Source organism: Ictidomys tridecemlineatus, chromosome 9, assembly GCF_052094955.1.
Source record: "Ictidomys tridecemlineatus isolate mIctTri1 chromosome 9, mIctTri1.hap1, whole genome shotgun sequence".
NCBI classification, from domain to species: Eukaryota; Metazoa; Chordata; class Mammalia; order Rodentia; family Sciuridae; genus Ictidomys; species Ictidomys tridecemlineatus.
This window is the reverse complement of record NC_135485.1, coordinates 3480832-3497724: the sequence shown is the minus strand read 5'-3', so window position 1 is coordinate 3497724 and position 16893 is coordinate 3480832. Positions and strand designations below refer to the sequence as shown.

At 63.9% G+C, this 16893-nt stretch overlaps 1 protein-coding gene across 3 annotated transcripts in view; it reads left to right on the top strand.

Moving 5' to 3' along the window:
* Nucleotides 1-14894, top strand: part of Sorcs2 (sortilin related VPS10 domain containing receptor 2) — a 325891-nt gene extending 310997 nt beyond the window's left edge. The window contains exons 19-28 of one of the 3 annotated variants that reach the window (XM_078020968.1): nucleotides 626-812; nucleotides 2313-2446; nucleotides 3588-3711; nucleotides 4161-4273; nucleotides 5151-5276; nucleotides 8717-8816; nucleotides 9352-9454; nucleotides 10280-10383; nucleotides 12380-12459; nucleotides 12715-14894. In XM_078020968.1, the coding sequence (XP_077877094.1) occupies nucleotides 626-812; nucleotides 2313-2446; nucleotides 3588-3711; nucleotides 4161-4273; nucleotides 5151-5276; nucleotides 8717-8816; nucleotides 9352-9454; nucleotides 10280-10383; nucleotides 12380-12459; nucleotides 12715-12738 (1095 nt within the window). In that variant the 3' untranslated portion in view covers nucleotides 12739-14894. Of the gene's footprint in view, nucleotides 1-625; nucleotides 813-2312; nucleotides 2447-3587; nucleotides 3712-4160; nucleotides 4274-5150; nucleotides 5277-8682; nucleotides 8817-9351; nucleotides 9455-10279; nucleotides 10384-12379; nucleotides 12460-12714 lie in introns of those variants that run through there. The other 2 variants (XM_040292139.2, XM_078020969.1) reach the window with 2 other exon arrangements.
* Nucleotides 14895-16893: the final 1999 nt, after the last annotated feature.

Sequence of the window (16893 nt, the reverse complement as noted above, 5' to 3'; positions counted from 1 at the left end):
CCAGCAGGCCATTCAGCTATGAAGCCATCAATGGATGGTGGTCAGAGTTTACCCTGGACATTGCTGCACTGGGACCAGGCCTCTGCTTTGTGAGCCTCTGGGGACACTGCAGACCCAAGCTGTGACCCTTGCTGTTTCTCCAGCATGGGGGGGGGGTGTCAGGAGGAGGCTGCTCGTGGTGGGGAGTGCTCAGGTGATCAGTGTCTCTGTGAGGAGGCCACAGGGCCCCCCCCCAGCCCCACTGCACACCTAGGGTGACAAAAGGGAAACTCGGGAACCAGAGCGAGATGTCCTGGTCACATTACAGAAGCCCTACTCAGTATGAGGGAACTCGTCTCACCCAGCTCCATGACCAGGCCCAGGCCTTGGGGGACCCCGGGACCCTCAGCCAGTCCCACAATGCCTGACACCACCTATGTCCTCCTCCTCCACCTGCAGCTGGCCAACTGTTCTGAAATGCACCCCTGACCATGGCCCCTACTAAGTCCTCCTGACTGTCCCTTCAGCTCACTCAGGCTGGGATTCTGAGGGCAGGACCAGACCTGTCCTTAGTGGGTGAGTGGCCTTGAGCTGGCCCCTCAGCTTCTAGGGCCACTGCTGAGTGGCCTCTTGGTGCTTCCTGCAGGGAGATGTCCTGACCACCAAGTATCAGGTGGACCTTGGGGATGGCTTCAAGGCCATGTACGTGAACCTCACACTAACTGGAGAGCCCATCCGGCACCGATACGAGAGTCCTGGCGTCTACCGCGTGTCTGTCAGGGCAGAGAACATGGCGGGGCATGATGAGGCGGTGCTGTTTGTCCAGGTCAACTGTAAGTCCAGCACCTCTTTGAAGCTGAGAGCCTTTCCTTGTGACAGGGACATTCTGGTCCTTGGAGAAGCACAAGGGGTCCCTTGGGGATGGTGATAAGTGTGGTGATGGTGATGTGCAATGGTGACTATGGGGGTGGTGACGGTGATGAGGATGGTGATGGTGGTGATGATGCTGGTGATGGGGGTGGTGATGATGGTGGTAGTGGTAATGATAGTGATGATGATGGTGACAATGGTGATGATGGTGGTGATGATGATGGTGGTGGTGGTGGTGATGATGGTGGTGGTGGTGATGATGATGGTGGTGATGATGCTGGTGATGGTGGTGGTGATTATGGTGATAGTGGTAAAAATAGTGATGATGATGGTAACAATGGTGATGATGGTGGTGGTGGTGATGATGGTGGTGATGATGGTGGTAGTGGTGATGATGATATTGGTGATGATGATGGTGATGATGGCCATGACAGTGAGGATGGTGATGGAGATGGTGGTGATTATGGTGGTAATGGTAATAATGATGTTAGTGATGGTGGTGATGATAGTGGTGATGGTGATGGTGGTGATGATGATTGTGGTGATGGTGATGAGGTGATAATGATGGTGGTGATGATAGTGATGGTGGTGGTGGTAGTAATAATGGTGATGGTGATGATGATTTTGATGATAGTGGTGATGATGGTGATGGTGGTGATGGGGATGATGATGGTGATGGGAGGTGATGATGGTGGTGATGATGGTGATGGTGGTGATGATGGTGGTGATGATGGTGATGGTGGTGATGATGGTGATGGGTGATGATGATGGTGATGGGAGGTGATGATGATGATGACAATGGTGATGATGGTGGTGGTGGTGATGATGATGGTGATGATGGTGGTGATGGTGATGATGGTGGTGGTGATGGTGGTGATGATGATGATGATGGTGATGATGGTGGTGATGGTGATGATGGTGGTGGTGATGGTGGTGATGGTGATGATGGTGATGATGATGGTGATGATGGTGGTGGTGGTGATGATGATGGTGATGATGGTGATGGTGATGGTGGTGATGATGATGGTGATGGTGATGATGGTGATGGTGGTGATGATGATGGTGGTGATGGTGATGGTGGTGATGATGATGGTGGTGATGGTGATGGTGGTGATGGTGATGGTGGTGATGATGATGGTGGTGATGGTGATGGTGGTGATGGTGATGGTGGTGATGATGATGGTGGTGATGGTGATGGTGGTGATGGTGATGGTGGTGATGGTGATGGTGGTGATGGTGGTGGTGGTGATGATGGTGATGGTGGTGATGGTGATGATGATGGTGGTGATGGTGGTGATGATGATGGTGATTTGATGGTGATAAAAATGGTGATGGTTATGAGAATGAGGAAGCTGATGTGGTGGTGAGGTAGCAATAAAACTGATGGTGACAATGACCAAAACATCTTCTGAAATGCCCTGTGTCCTGCAGCCCTCTAACCCTGACCTTTCTGGGCCCTGAAGCCCCCCTGCAGGCACTCTACTTGGAGGTGGTTCCTGTCGTCGGCATCAACCAGGAGGTGAACCTCACCGCTGTGCTGCTGCCCCTGAACCCCAATCTCACTGTCTTCTACTGGTGGATTGGCCACAGCCTGCAGGTGAGCTGCCCTGGCCCCTCTTGTCCCCGTACCTGCAGGCTCCCTTCTGGGGTGCTGAGCAGGGCAGGACGCTGCCCAGGTATCCAGCAGCAGGGGACAGTGTGCTACTCACTCCCCAGTCCTAGTGCCCTTCCTGGGCCAACGTGAGGGACCCATCTGACCTGGCTTTGCTCAACACCATCCCTGGGCATCTGCTCAGGGCCCGTCTACTCCATGCACATGGGGTGGTCAGACCAGCCCCTGCCTCTTCTTAGAAAGAGACGAAGCGGCTGACCCAAGTCAGGGTGTGCCTAGCGTCACAGGAAGGGACAGGTGAGGCATGTGAGGGCTCCAGAAGGGGCCACCACTTCAGGGGTGAGTGGCCAGGTCACGCTTGGTGGAGAAGGAGCTCACCTGGGGTGACACAGGTCTCAGAGACCTCACTGGAGGCCCCGCTGCACACCGTGAGCAGTGGGGAGCCATGGAGAGTTCTTGAGCAGAAACAGACCAGTTCACAGAAGGGCAGCTTGTCCATCCTCAGGCTGAGGCCTCAAGAGCTGGGGGCGCCTGTCCCTCATCCAGCAAGCACCAGCGGAGGGTCCATTCGCAGAGGGCTGGCGGGACGGAGGGGCTGTGGGCTCAGGGATCCAGGAAGAAGCAGGAGCTCTGGGTTCGAGTGCCGACTTGGCCACTTCTGGCTGAGTGACCCGTGCCCCCTGTGCCCCCCACACCCCAGAGCCCCTGTGTCTAAGCCTTCCTGTCTTCAGGTGCCACTGCCGCCCACCCTCATGCCGCCCTGCCACAGAGGTCCTGAGCTGGGTGCTGGGTCTGAGATGACGTGCAGCAGCTGGGCGTGGGGTGGGCAGAGGCCCTGGTCGTGTGCAGGCCGGCAGTGCCCCACAGGCCTCCTGAAAGGCCCACAGAGGAGGGATGGGAAGGGCTGCTGGACCTGCATCCCTGCGCGGCCCCAGAGCAAGCTCCTGCTCAGCCTGTGACCTGTGGTGCCTCCCAGCGTCCCAGGCTCTGCCTCCGCAGGGCGCCTCTATGGGTGCACCTGCTGATGAGGACAGCAGGAGGCCACAGTGCCCTGTCACCGGCAGCCACACAGGACCAGCCTCCCGACTCCTGCCAGCCGGGCCTGACGCGCTCTTGTGCCCCGCAGCCCCTGCTCTCCCTGGACAACTCTGTGACCACACGGTTTGCAGACGCAGGTGACGTGCGGGTGACGGTGCAGGCTGCCTGCGGGAACTCGGTGCTGCAGGACTCGAGGGTGGTACGCGTGCTGGGTGAGTCCCCGGGGGCCCGTGTGGTCCTGCATCCTGCCTCTTGGGGAACAGGTCACCGGGGTGCACAAGCCACAAGCTCCATGCCCCCCAGGGTCCCCATCTGTAAAAGCTGACTTGGGCCCTCACCCCACATGAGCAAGGTCGTGGCTGAGTGACTTGACACAGTCACCTGTGGCAAGACCAGGTTTGGGCACCAGCTCTGCCTTCCTCCAGGGGCCTGTCCCTGTTGCGACCTCTGTTATCACGTGGACCTCAGTGAGGTGGCCCTGCCCGGACGCCCTGCCACAGCCGGCTCACAGGGGCTCAATTACAGAGCCAGGCCCTGTCCTGCTCCAGATCATGGGGACAGCAGCTGGGGTCTGAGCCAGGGCTGGCCTGGCTGCCCTCCCCAGAGGGGTCAGAGCCACTGTCCAGGACTGACCGGCGCTCCTGTCTTCTCCTCCTTCCAGACCAATTCCAGGTGGTGCCTCTGCAGTTCTCCAAGGACCTGGATGCCTACAACCCCAGCACACCAGAGTGGAGGGAGGACGTGGGCCTGGTGGTCACCCGGCTGCTCTCCAAGGTGCCCGCTGGGGCCCAGAGCCTCCCACCCAGGGCCTCTGCCTCCAGAGAAGCCGCAGCCGCGGCCCAGGACAGGAAGGGCTGTGGGGCCACGGCACAGGCCGGCTGGGTGGGGAGCGGGAAAAGAGGGTCACCTCAAAGGGCAGGGACGGGAGCCATCACCTGTGGAGAGTCTGCTATGAGCTTGCGTCCAGTCACTGTCCTCCCGAGGGTCAGAGTCTCTTTAAAACCGAGATGGGTGCTGGGGACAGGGCAGAGCAGATGTGGCCCTGCTCACGGAAAGCAGAGCAGGTGGCCCACCAGGACAGCAGAAGGTGGCCCCAGGGAGACAAAGCCCAGCCTAGGGCCACCCTGGCTGTCACAGGCTGCCCCTGCTGCCCCTGCTTGTCCTGTGAACAAGGCTGGCACAGTGGTTCCAGGCGGGGTGGCGGGGACAGGAGCTCAGCAGCCGGCAGGGCCGGCAGTGGCCCCGAGGCAGGACCCCAGGAGCAGGCCGAGGGCGGAGTGCGGTGCTGTGCCCCGGTGGGTGGGGCAGGGAGAGTGGGCGGAGGAGGCGCAGGGCCAGGCCGCGGCCGGTGCGCCAGGTTAGCACCAGGTGAAGGACTGGCCAGCACCTGCAGCTCACTAGCGGGGGCTGCCCTCAGCTGTGGTATGAGGAGTGGGCTGCAGGGAGCAGGCCTGGGGGGGCTGAGGGGCAGGAGGCGGCACAGCGCAACCTGGGGCTCGAGGGCCAACCACATTCCCTGATGGACAGGAATGGCTTACCTGACAAGTGACCAGGACTCAGTCCAGGAAGGGGCAGCGGGTGTGCTTGGGGTCTGACTTGTGTCAGGGATGAGGACAAGAAGAGGGTTAAAGTGGCCTGTCTGTCCCTGCAGGAAACCAGTGTCCCCGAGGAGCTCCTGGTGACCGTGGTGAGGCCAGGGCTGCCCACCCTGGCTGACCTGTACGTGCTCCTGCCACCTCCCAGGCCCACGAGGAAGAGGAGCCTCACCAGTGACAAGGTTTGTCCAGCAGCCACTGGCCACCCTGGTCCTCCCTGCACGGCCAAGGGCTTGGTAGCCACGTGCCTGGTTGGGGTCGTTCCTGGTGGACAAGGACATCGTTAAAGGCTGATTTCTTACAATGACGTGGTCTGCCTTGTGGCTCTCCTCCAGAGGTCACATGGCCTCCTAGGTCACTGAGCCAGGGCAGCAGGGCTGGAGGAGGGCTGCCCGCCCTGCAGGGTGACCTCACTTGACCTCCCACGTCACTGGCTGGAGGTGGCCGTGTGGCCTGACTGCAGGGGGCGCCGGGGCACGTGGGAGAGCCCCCAGCTGCGACCCACCTGGGATCAGCACAGCAGCATCCAGCCTCCAGAGCGGGCGGTGTCTCGCCCCAGAGCGACGGCCAGACGGCCCACGTGGAGGGACTGACCCACCGGGCCGGGCTGGGAGGGGACTGGGGGATGAACCCGAGCCCTTTGGTCTGATAGGGCGGCTGCACAGAAACAGACCCAGCGTCCAGTCTATGCAATGCCAGAATGTGTGGGTCCACAGACACGAGGAGTGGACCAGGGGCTGCGGGTGGCCAGGGTGGGAACGAGGGCTCCGGGCAGGGCTTCCTGTGGAGGTCATGAGAAGGTCCAGAGCTAGTGGTGACAGTGCACAACCTTGGGGACCTGTAAGAACCCCACACTTACCAAGAACACCGGCTGGCTCCAAAGCACACGGAGCTACAGAGCTGAGTCGGCACCAAGATGGTGTCGAAGCACAGGGCAGGGGCAGGAGAGGCCCAGAGGAGGCCACGCGCACTCGGCCAACAAAGATGCTGCTGTGGTTTGGATGTGAGCTGTCCCCGCAGCGCTCCTGTTAGTGCAGGTGTGCTCAGGTGACAGGATTGTGAGAGATTGGTCAGCCTGTCCCAGTTTAAAGGGACTGACTGGGTGTCACTGTGTGCAGGGGTGTGTGGCTGGGGAGGTCACTGGGATGTGCCTGGGGAGGCGCCTCTTCCCTGAGGCCCCTCCCCTTTCTCCCTCTCCTCCCTCCCCTCCCTCTCCCTTTCCCTCTCTCCCCCCTCTCCCTCTCCCTCCCTCCCTCCCCTCCCTCTCTCCCCCCTCTCCCTCTCCCTCCCTCCCTCCCCTCCCTCTCCCTCCCTCCCTCCCCTCCCTCTCCCTCCCTCCCTCCCCTCCCTCCCTCCCTCCCCTCCCTCTCCCTCCCTCCCTCCCCTCCCTCTCCCTCCCTCCCTCCCTCCCTCCCCTCCCTCCCTCCCTCTTTCTCCCTCCCTCCCTCCCTCTGCCTTCCTCCTTCTCCCCCTCTCCCTCTCCCTCCCTCCCTCTCCCTTCCTCCTTCCCTCCTCTCTCCCTCCCTCCCTCCCCTCCTCTCTCCCTCCCTCCCTCACTCTCTCTCTCCCTCTCCCTCCCTCCCTCTCTCTCTCTCCCTCTCCCTCCCTCCCTCTCTCTCTCCCTCCCTCTCTCTTTCCCTCTCTCTCTCCCTCTCTCTCCTCTCCCTCTCTCCCTCTCCCTCTCTCCCTCTCCCTCCCTCCCTCCTTCTCTCTCTCCCTCCCTCCCTCTCTCTCTCCCTTTCTCTCTCTCCCCTTCTCTCTCTCCCCTCCCTCCCTCCCTCCCTCCCTCTCTCTCTCTCTCTTTCTCTCTCTCCTCCCCCCCCCCCCTCTCTCTCTCTCTCTCCCCCTCTCTCTCTCTCTGCTTCTGGCCCTGCACTGGGCCCTGCACCAGGAGGTGCTGCCCCACTTGGGCCCAAAGTCGTTGCCTGGCCGACAGTGGCTGCACCTGGGGACCATGAGCTCACATGCCCTGCCTCCCCTCTAATGGCTCCTGCGGGGCATTTCGGTCACAGCAGCAGAGCTGACTGACAGGGGCTGAGACCACGCATGGGGAAGGGCAGTCTCTGCAGTAAATGGTGCTGGGGACATTGCGTCCACCTGCAGGGGGTAAAGTGGACCTGCTCACAACACATGCACATGTCAACCCCAAGTGGATGGAAGACTCACGGGAGACCCAGGACAGCGCAGGCTCCACGCGGTGCAAGCAACGGTCAGGGTGGGCCTCACACAGAGGCAGAGGGGGACGTGAGGCCGGGAGCCTCTGCAGAGCAGGGAAGGCAGCGGGCAGTGAGAGGCCAGAGGATGGGGTCCTCACCCTCACCATCCGCCAGCGGCTGGGTCCCAGACACGCAGGATCTCGCTCAAGAGCAAGAAAACAGGCCAATGAGAGGGCCACACCTGGACGGACAGTTTTCAGCAGGACACTCGAGTGGCCAAAGGCACATGGAAAAACACTCGCCACCCCTAGCCACCAGGGACATGCCAATCCAGGCCATGGTGACGTCCCCCTTACCTGCATCACGCACCCCAGAGGGGAAGGGGGTGTGGGGCGGCATGGAGGACAGCTGTCCCACTGCCCAGGAGCATCCGTCCCCACCCTAGGGTCAGGACCCCTCATTCGCCCTGAGCAGGGAGCTGGCCTTGGGTTCCTCAGGGAACCTCATGTGCATGTCCAGGCTGCACTGACCCGGCCCTCAGAATGTCCTCCAGAGGTGGGCCTGAGGGACACCAGCCTCGGTGCCTGGGGCCTGGTGGGGGACCTCCCAGGCCATTTGCACCACCTGCGCAGGGAGAGCCCTGAGGAGCTGTGAGGGCCAGCAGGCGATCGAATGGCAGAGGGCAGGGTAGAGCCACAGGCCACCACCTGTGGGAGTGGGCGGGGGTGTCCCAGGCCCCTGAGGGGCTTCAGGAAGAGTCACCCGCTGGGACTTGGTGCTCAGGGGGGGACAAAGCCCTTTCTTCCCCAAAGCCGGGAGCTGGGACGCTGAGGGTCCCAGGCTGTGCTCCGTCACGGCTCCGAGGGCTCTGGGAGGACCTTCCTGAGCCCAGAGCCACGGGGACCCGGGAACGTGGAATGGTAGACCCTGGGCAGCGCTGATGGGCGGTCAGGGTACAGTGAGAGGTGAGAGGAGCTGAGGAGCCCTACTGTGCGCCAGCACCCCGTGTGCACCGTCCCAGATGGACAGGCTGGCTGCTGCCTGGCCGAGACCCTCTCCAGCTCCCGACACCCCACCTCACCCACAGCCCAGAAACACCTCGCGGGCTCCCCTCGGGTGGGTCCACTCCCCTGCCCGAGTCCTGGGTCCCGTCCGCCTTGTCCTCTTCCCGGCCTCCCCCCTCTGGGGAGCCTTCCCTGACCGCCAACGCGGGAGGCCGGGGCTCCCGCAGCACCCAGCCCCCGGAACACACTCGGTGGCCCTGCGTCCTGTGCGTCCCTGCAGAGGCAGGGACGAGTGTGCCACCCGTGTGTCCAGTCAGTGGTGACCCTGGAAGTCAGCTGCGGGGTGCCACTCCCATGTCACGGAGGAGGACGCTGGGGCTCGGGAGGTGGGGCCTGGACCCGCGGGCTGACTGCCCTGCCTGCCCCAGGCCCCGCGGGACCCTCCTGCCCCTCTGCTTTCAGAGGCTCTCGGCCATCCACCAGGCGCTGGGCGCACACCACATCAGCTTCCTCCTGCGGGGAGGCCTCCGCGTCCTGGTGGGCCTGAGGGACGCCAGCTCAGGTGAGAGCCCAGCGGGGCCCCGGTGGGCATCACTCTGGGACCCGGGCAGGGCCCTCCTCTGCCCACACACTCCCAGCGGCTGGCGTCCAGCTCTGAGGAGCCCGTCTGTCCCAACCAGCGCAGCCCGGGGCCCTTGCCTGGGTCCACACCCCTGCCCGGGGTCTCAAGGACCTCGGCTCCGGCCCTCACACGGGTCACCCCCGTGTGCCCCTCCTTGGAGCAGGAATCTGTGCAGTAGCTGGGTTTCCCCTGGGCGGACACCACACCGTTAGGAAGCCCAGCCCTCGCCCACCAGCCTGGAGGCAGTGGTGTCCCCCTGAGGAGGGCCCAGCTAACAGTGGGTCCAGGCCACGGTGTACAGCAGGAGTCGGGCTGGGAAGGGAGTGACCGGTCCTTCCAAGGCCACAGAGTGTGTGTTCCTTGGTCCCTCGAGACCCGCCGCCCCTTAGCCACACTGGGAGAATCAGCCCTCCTCCTGGGTCCGGCCCGGCCAGGGCTGGCCCTCAGCTGTCCCCTCCTGGTGCCTTGCTTACAGATTCTCAGAGCCTGGGCGGCGGCGGCGGCTACTGGGCCGTGGTGGTCCTCTCGGTCACCGGGCTGTTCGCAGTGGGAGCCTTCATCCTCTACAAGTTTAAAAGGCAAGGCCGCCAGGAGTCCTCGGCCGCTGGGCCCTGTCCTTGCTGCCCGGAAGACCTGGGGAGACCCCTGGAGTGGTGGCCCCCAGAGGGCCATGGCGGGAGGTGGTATGAGCCTGCCCCTCCTGGATCTGTCACCCGTGGGCCCTGGGGAGAGGGCCACCACTCACCCCAAGAGCCTCTCCCATGCAGGCCCTCCGCCCGCAGGGCCACGGGCGCCCTCCACCTCCACCCACCCGAGGGAGGGCACGTGCCCTTCACAGGTGGGGGAGTCACCCGAGTGGGGTCTGCAGGAGGAGGGCCGACTCCATGCCCAGGGGTCCTCCTCCCGCCTCCCTCCCGCCCCGGCCAGGACACCCGGGAGGCTGAGGCAGGGCTGCGGGCCCTGGAGCGCTCTGAAGGGCCCCTTGGTGGGTGCTGAGGTCTCTGCTTCTGAGCAGCTGAGGACCCGTTCACTGCAGGTGGCTCCATAGGGGGTAGGGGACTGTGGGTCAGTGCCACAGACCGGGGCCACCACCCTGCCCTGCCACTGCCCTCCGGGGCTCAGGCCAGTGCCTCCCCGTCTGGAGCCTTGGTTTCCTCACTGTAAAGGGGACTCGGGAGCAGGAGGAAGAAAAGGAGGAAGGAAGGGTCGGGCCCAGGCCCTGCATCACCATCTTGTGTCACTCGGCCGTGTCTCCCTGAGACCTCTGACCGGCCCTGCAGGACGGGGAGCTGGGCTTCTGGGTGCTGAGCGGAGCCCTCGGGGCTGTCTGCACCTGCTTCCCGAGGGGCCGGGTCCTGGCAGCTGAGGCTGGGCACAGCTGAGCAGCCACCTCTGCCCAGCAGGAAACGCCCGGGCAGGACCGTGTATGCCCAGATGCACAATGAGAAGGAGCAGGAGATGACGAGTCCCGTGAGCCACAGCGAGGACGTGCAGGGCGCCACCCAGGGTGAGCCCCCTCCCCAGGACCCCGCTCCCAGTTGGCGCCTGCCCTGAGGCCCGCCCCTCCTTAGATGCCTTCCAGGCCTCTTGGCCCAAAGCACACAGGATGCGGGGCCAGGCAGACCCTGCCAGTGGGTCACCCTGGGCCATCATCTCCCTGGCACGGGGACGGTGGGGCCTCCCAGCGTCGCCCCAGGATGACATGAGAAGCTGCTGGAAGCTGAGGGCGCCAGGCCTGGTAGCAGAGGCAGGGAGGACAAGAGGCCGGCCTCCACGATAAGCCTCAAAACATGGGGCGCCTGGATGCAGGGCCCAGGCCTGGACACAGGGCTGTGCCACGGCTCCCCGTGGCCTCTACACCGCCAGACCCCTCCCTAAGGCGAGACCGCAGCCAAAGGCAGACCCTGGGGCTTTAGGGGGAGGCAGGGAGCAGTCTGGAGGTCAGGTGAGGCCCCAGAACTCTCCCTACTCAGGGGTGGGGACGTGGGTGCCCCCGCTGGGGGAGCGGCAGGGCTGCACCGTGGGGACCATGGCACCCTTTGGCAAGGCAAGCTCACGGCAGCTCTGCCTCTCCGCGAGGGGGGCAGCTGAGGACCCCAGGGCCTCCGAGTCTCCTGGAGGTTTGGAGCTGAGCAGGCAGAGCTGAGGCAGGCGCCCCGCGGCCAGGACCAGGCTGCTCTGGGCCCCTTCAGGAGCCAGGCTGGCTCTGAGTGAGCCTGGGCACAGAGATGAACTGCACTGGCCCCGGGTCGCCACTCACGGGGGACAGAGCTGGAGTTGGGGTCTAGGTGGACCCCAAGCTCACCATGCCCCACCCTTCCTGCTCCCACCACACAACCCCTCTGTGCCTCCTCCAAGGCGGCCGGCAACCCGCCACCCCGTGGCTTCAAGGCTCCTGCCAGAGTGTCCAGGAGTCCCACTGCAGCCGTGGTCACTGCTACATTCAGGTTTACCCCCGACCAGGGGACGTGCGTGTGAACTGAGTGCCCTCCACCCTCAGAACGATGCCAGTTAGCAACCACGGCCTCAGTTTTAACTAGGAGGGAGGCTCGGGAAGGTGGCGCTGCTGGCCCAGGGGCACACGACTCACAGGGGCTGCCCCGGGTCCCCCCAGGCCCAGGCTCTCCTCCAGCTCCTCGAGGGGTGGGTCTGCCCCCCCTCTGGGATCCCCATCATCTCCCAAGTCCTTCGGCCCAGGGCTGCTCATCAGGGCGAGATGCCTGGGTCCCCTCTGGGTGCCCACCTGGTGCCAGGTCCCATCAGGACATAGCTGAGCCCTGGGCAGATGCCGGTGTCCTGTTCCTCAGATGGAAAGCTGAGACCAACCTTCTCAGGTCACTGCCCAACTAGAGGTGATGGGAGACAGCGTCCGGCTCTGGACAGTGCCTTCCGCAGGCCCCAGGACCCTCCACAGGCCTGTCCCCTGCCCCGGGCAGAGGTGGTCTTGGGCTCCTGCTGGCCCCACCTGTCCCCATGACTGGTTCCACACACCCTCACAGCTGGGAGGCCAGCGCTCCGCCAACCTGCCAGCTGGTCCTACTCTGGTGCAGGGTCTCAGCCCCTGGTGACGGGGTGTCAGGAAGGTGGACCTGAGTCCTGAGCCTGGCTGCTTCCTCTGACAGCTGCCTGCTTTTAAGCCCCCGGAAAATAACCAAACATAATAACCATTTGAACCACACCCTTGGCGTGCACCAGGCGTCCCCAACCAGGGTCCTTCCCAGAGGGTGCCAGGGGCACCAGAATTTTACAAATAGCAAGACCAGGTCCAGGGGGTAGAGACCCTTGCTGCGGTCTCTCGTGGACAGTCAGGCACATGGGCCAGGCGGGCAGTGCAGGGAGTCTCATGAGTTGGGCAGGCAGATACACTGCCAGCAGTTGCTCTGGGTCCCCATTCGTTGGTGTCCTAGCACGGCCCCCAGGACCACCTGACGACCAGCCTCTGACCCCACTCTCTGCTCTCGCCCCGTCCCCCCACCCCTGCCTTGCCACTCTGTGCGCTGCAGCTCCCACTGCCAGGAGGGGGCGGAGCCTCAGCCCCTCCTGCACCCCCCTGCTGCTGATGCCAGGGGTGGCCCCCGTGCAGGTCAGTGGGCACAGCCTCACCTCACAACCCTTGGGGTGCCCACTGCTTGTGACAGTGCCAGGCACACCCCCTCCTCACTCCCCCAGCAGCGGGGAGAGCCCACCACCTGAGACTGGCACTGGCTGAAGGCACCTGGGGTCCCCACTGCATGCCGGCTCACGTGCTGCCCAGGACCCCACTGGCACCCCCGCGGCCTGCTTCTCCCTTTCCCAGCCCATGGCCTGAGCTCACGGTGGCCTCTCCTGTGTTCCCCAGGCAACCACTCAGGCGTGGTCCTGAGCATCAACTCCCGGGAGATGCACAGCTACCTGGTGAGCTGATGTGGCGGGGTCTGGCCGGGACACTCTCCTCCACTGGTCATTCCCTGGAGGGCACAGCCACGAGTGCAGCTGGAACCACGTCCCCTCGGAGACCTGCAGGAGGCCGCCTCCTCCACCATCCCCACACGGGACAGACACTGCTCCCTCTGCCCAATCCCAGTCCACCAGGCCCATGGGGTGCCAGCCCAGCTGACTCCTGACCCTCCTGGACACAGGCCCACAGAGCCACCGATGTCCCCACCCCTGACTCTGGGGTGTCTCTGGCCCTGGCCCCATGCACATGACCAGGCCACTCCAACCTGTTGCCCCAGCCAAGGCCTGGCTTCTCCTGGCTGCCGCTGGCCTGTCCAGAGCCAGACTGGGAGCGAGCCCACCGGGTGGGCCCTGCTCCGAGACCCAAGACCCACGCAGACGCTGCACTACAGCTCCTGTCCCTGCAGAAGCCCCGGAGTCCTGGGCCCTGTGGCCAGAGCTCCCAGCACCACCTCCAGGCCTTCCTGCCATCGTCCTCTTTTTAAGCTGCAGATGACGTAGCTTCCCTCTCGGTGGCGTTGGCTCCGGGGCTTTGGTTGAACTTCCTGTTCTCATGGCCAGTGGTGGGCATCTGGTTGCCGTCAGAGCTTCGTTCTTGGAACCCCTTTTCTAGAACCCAGGGCTCCTTTGGGCCCAGAGGGGCCAGTTTTCCCTAGTGGGCTGGGGTGGGGACACAGGGACCCCAGCCTACAGCTCCTTGCTGGCGCTGCCCAGCCTCACACAGCTCTGCCCCGCGGCTCCAGGGACTTGGGAGGGGCGGGCCCCCCACAGCCGGAACAGCCTTCTGTGCCCCTTACAACTTGGGGGGCTCCTGCAGAGCCAACCAGGAGGCGTAGGGCAGATCTGAGGGGCCACTGGGAGTGTGCCCCCCCAGGTGAAGGTGGGCGATGGGCCCGAAATGGGTGGCTTTCCCAGGGTCAGGACAAGATGGAGCAGGGTGGCCCCGGAGCCAGCCCTCGGCAGCACGCAGCCTCCAGAAGACAGCGGGCACTTCACCTTTTGCCTTGAATTGGGAACTCACTGTCCTCCTCCTCCCCTCCCCTCCCTGCCCAGGCCAGGCTCTCTGGTGGCCACACCAGGGCCTGTAGCAGGGCAGCAGTGTCCTCTGCACCCTGCCGGAGCCTGGGGTGTCCGCCTGTCTTCCCCAGGAGTGGCCCATGACCAGGGAGGCCCAGGGAGAGGTCTTCAGCCTCCGGGCACCTGGTCTTTGCTGGGTGGATGCACTGGCATCTGGGTGCTCCTGTCACAGATGGGACTCGGGGATCACAGTCACCAAGGCAGCCATGCAGGGACGGGCCTGGGGGTGGAGGTGTCCCACCTGTGCCCAGCCTGCCCCCACCCTGCCTGCCCACTGACCTGGGCTACCAGAGCCCCTCCAGAAGCTTCTTCCCTGGGGAGGGGCCAAGTGCCAGTCAAGGCTGTGACCTGAGACCTTTGCCAGTGCCCACCCCCAGCCTGCAGTCTGCGCTCCTATGTGGAGACCTGCGAGCCGCGGCCCCCACCCAGCACATCTGTGCCCACTGGCCATGCGTGTTGGACACAGCCATGCTCACACTCAGCCCACCCAGGCCCCGATCCCAGGTCAGCTCGGGATCCCTGCAAACACCCTCCCTGGCTCACCAGGGCCTGCGGGTGGCCAGCTGCACGCCTCCGACCCTCCTCGACCACTCAGTTTAATTCTCTCACTGTTGGGTGGGGTCCCCCTTGGTAATTGTGTTTTTCCTATTTTATGTTATCATTGGTATTAAGATCTTCTCGGGGGTGTGGACCCAAGAACCTGGGAGGATGGTGGCATCCCATGTTCCCGTGTGTTCCCATCTCCGCAACCGGGGGATCAGCACGGGGGTCTGTGCGTTTACCTGGCCGTCCACTGAGCTCCGCGCCTGGCCTGCAGGTGCACGGGGCACCTGGAGTTGGCGTGACAGCGCTGGTGTCTGGTGCTGTCTGAGCAGGCCCCGGACCCACGCAGTGTGTGCACATAACAGGGGATGCCTTCTTTCTTATTTTTCCTTTAAAAAGACCAACGAATAATTTGTGATGCTTTTAACAAAGAGTAAACGGGTCTGATCAGCTTCTGCCTTACTATGAGGACGTTTTTCGATGTTGAAGTTTGCACACACACTGGCCTACCGTCGTGGCGCCAGGGACGATGTGTCCGAGGACCTGTGAGGGGAGCAGGGGGCAGTCCTGAGGTGGGAGTTTGCAGATGGCATTGGCCTTTGACGTGACACCACCCGTGTTTCCACCCGGGGGCACCCCTGCCCCCACTGCTGGGAGGCCAGAGCCTCCGCCAACCTGTCAGCTGGACAGAGGCTGCGGAGGCTGCCATGAGGTCCTGGCTGGACTGGCACACCTACAGGACCTTGCCAGGGCCTCTAGCTGCTGGGACACTGAGGCTCTCCCACCTGCGGGGCACTCTGGTGGTTGGCTGCTGTCCCTGGTGGCTGAGGACTGTGGCTCTCTGAGGGTTCAAGGGCAGCCTCCCCTGGACTCTCGTGCCTCCTCCTCACTCTCCTCCTGCGTGGTTGGAGATGGAGGGCGGGGGAGCAGAGGGGCAGGAACGGACGGGAGAGGGACGGGGAGAGGGACGGGGACAGAGGTTCAGACACCTGAAAGCCCCGTGGACTTTGCAGGGAAGTGCTAAGTGCACTTTGCAGGGAAGCGGGCAGAGGCCGCACTGGGGGCCGCCTGGGCAGGACCAGGAAGCGTGGGCCCAGAGGAGGCGTCCTCTCCAGGACAGTGCCCTCACACGGCCGGCCTGGGGAGGGTCCAGTACTCGCCACAGGCCGAGGTCCCCCTGCAGCAAGGAACAGTGAGGTCTGAGGTGTGGCCACGCCTGGGAGAGGGAGATCCCTCCAGACGCTCTCCCGCTGTGACCCAGGATGGCCCTGGTGGGCATGGAGCAGTGGAGGGAGCGGGCGGAGGGGAAGCCACCTGCACACACGCTCACAGATGCCACCACACGTCCTTATGAGGCAAAATCGGGTTTTCAGCGTCAAAGTCCTCAAATGTCCCCTTGGACTCCAGGGTCCTTTCAACTCATGCTGGGCGCCAGGCAGAAAGGGCGGCAGCCCCTACAGCGGGCAGTGGCCCAACAGGGCAGCAGGGGACCAGGGGAGGAAGGGAGGGCATCCGCATGCTCTGCGGATCCCCTGTAGGGTCCACTCCTGGCCTCAGAGCCCTGGGTCCTGCAGCAGCCCCTCTGGAAGCTGTCAGGGAGCCAGCTCCCGCAGGCCAAGGACTTGTCCCCCCCTGGGGACCGGCCTGGACAGTGCTCCTGAGGACACCCCTGCCGGCACCCATTTCAGAGTGGATACGGGAAGGTCAGGGCCAGAGCCCCTTCTGAATTTGAGGAAGAGAAGAGTGTCCACAGGTCCCCCCTGGGCATGGGCCGTCCCCTGCCCATCAGTGTACCGAGCACCTGCCTCAGACAAGGCCACTGTCATGTGACAGTCAAGCATCAGCATGGAGCAGATAAGGCCATTGTCCAAACCTAGACGGGCTAGGCCCCGCCCTGGCAGGAGCAGGGAGGCTGCTATCCATCCTCCCCACATCGGCACCCTGGAGCCGCCCCTCCTCCCAGAGGACCTTGGCACTGCCTGTCCCCCGAGGGCGTCCTGATCCACTGCCTCCTGAGCCACTCAGCCACCCCTGAGCCAGGCCTTTCTGCCACCCTTACCTGAGGCGCCCAGATGTGTCAGGCGCACCAATGACAACCCCTGCTTGGCCACAGATGTGTTGCTGGCAGGTCCTGGGGAGGCCCGGCAACCAGACTTCAGCAGGAGCAAAGCCCAGGACCCGGCTCCTTCCCTGAGGGCTGGAGCCACGCCCAGCGCTGCCTGGTGAGTCAGGCAGTCACCCCTGCTCCGGAGTCACCAGCCTCCAGCTGCAGGGTGCTGGGCAAGCACTGCTGTCCAGTGGGACTGGTGGCCGTGATCGCTGTCAGGGCAGTCCCCGGTCTGTAGGGCCTGCCACGTCCCAACCCGGGAAGCCTCCCTTCGCATCCTGCAGCGGGGGCCTGGCGCTCTCTATACCGGGTGGGCTCAGCCTTGCCAACCCCAGGCCCTGAGCAGCGCCAGCC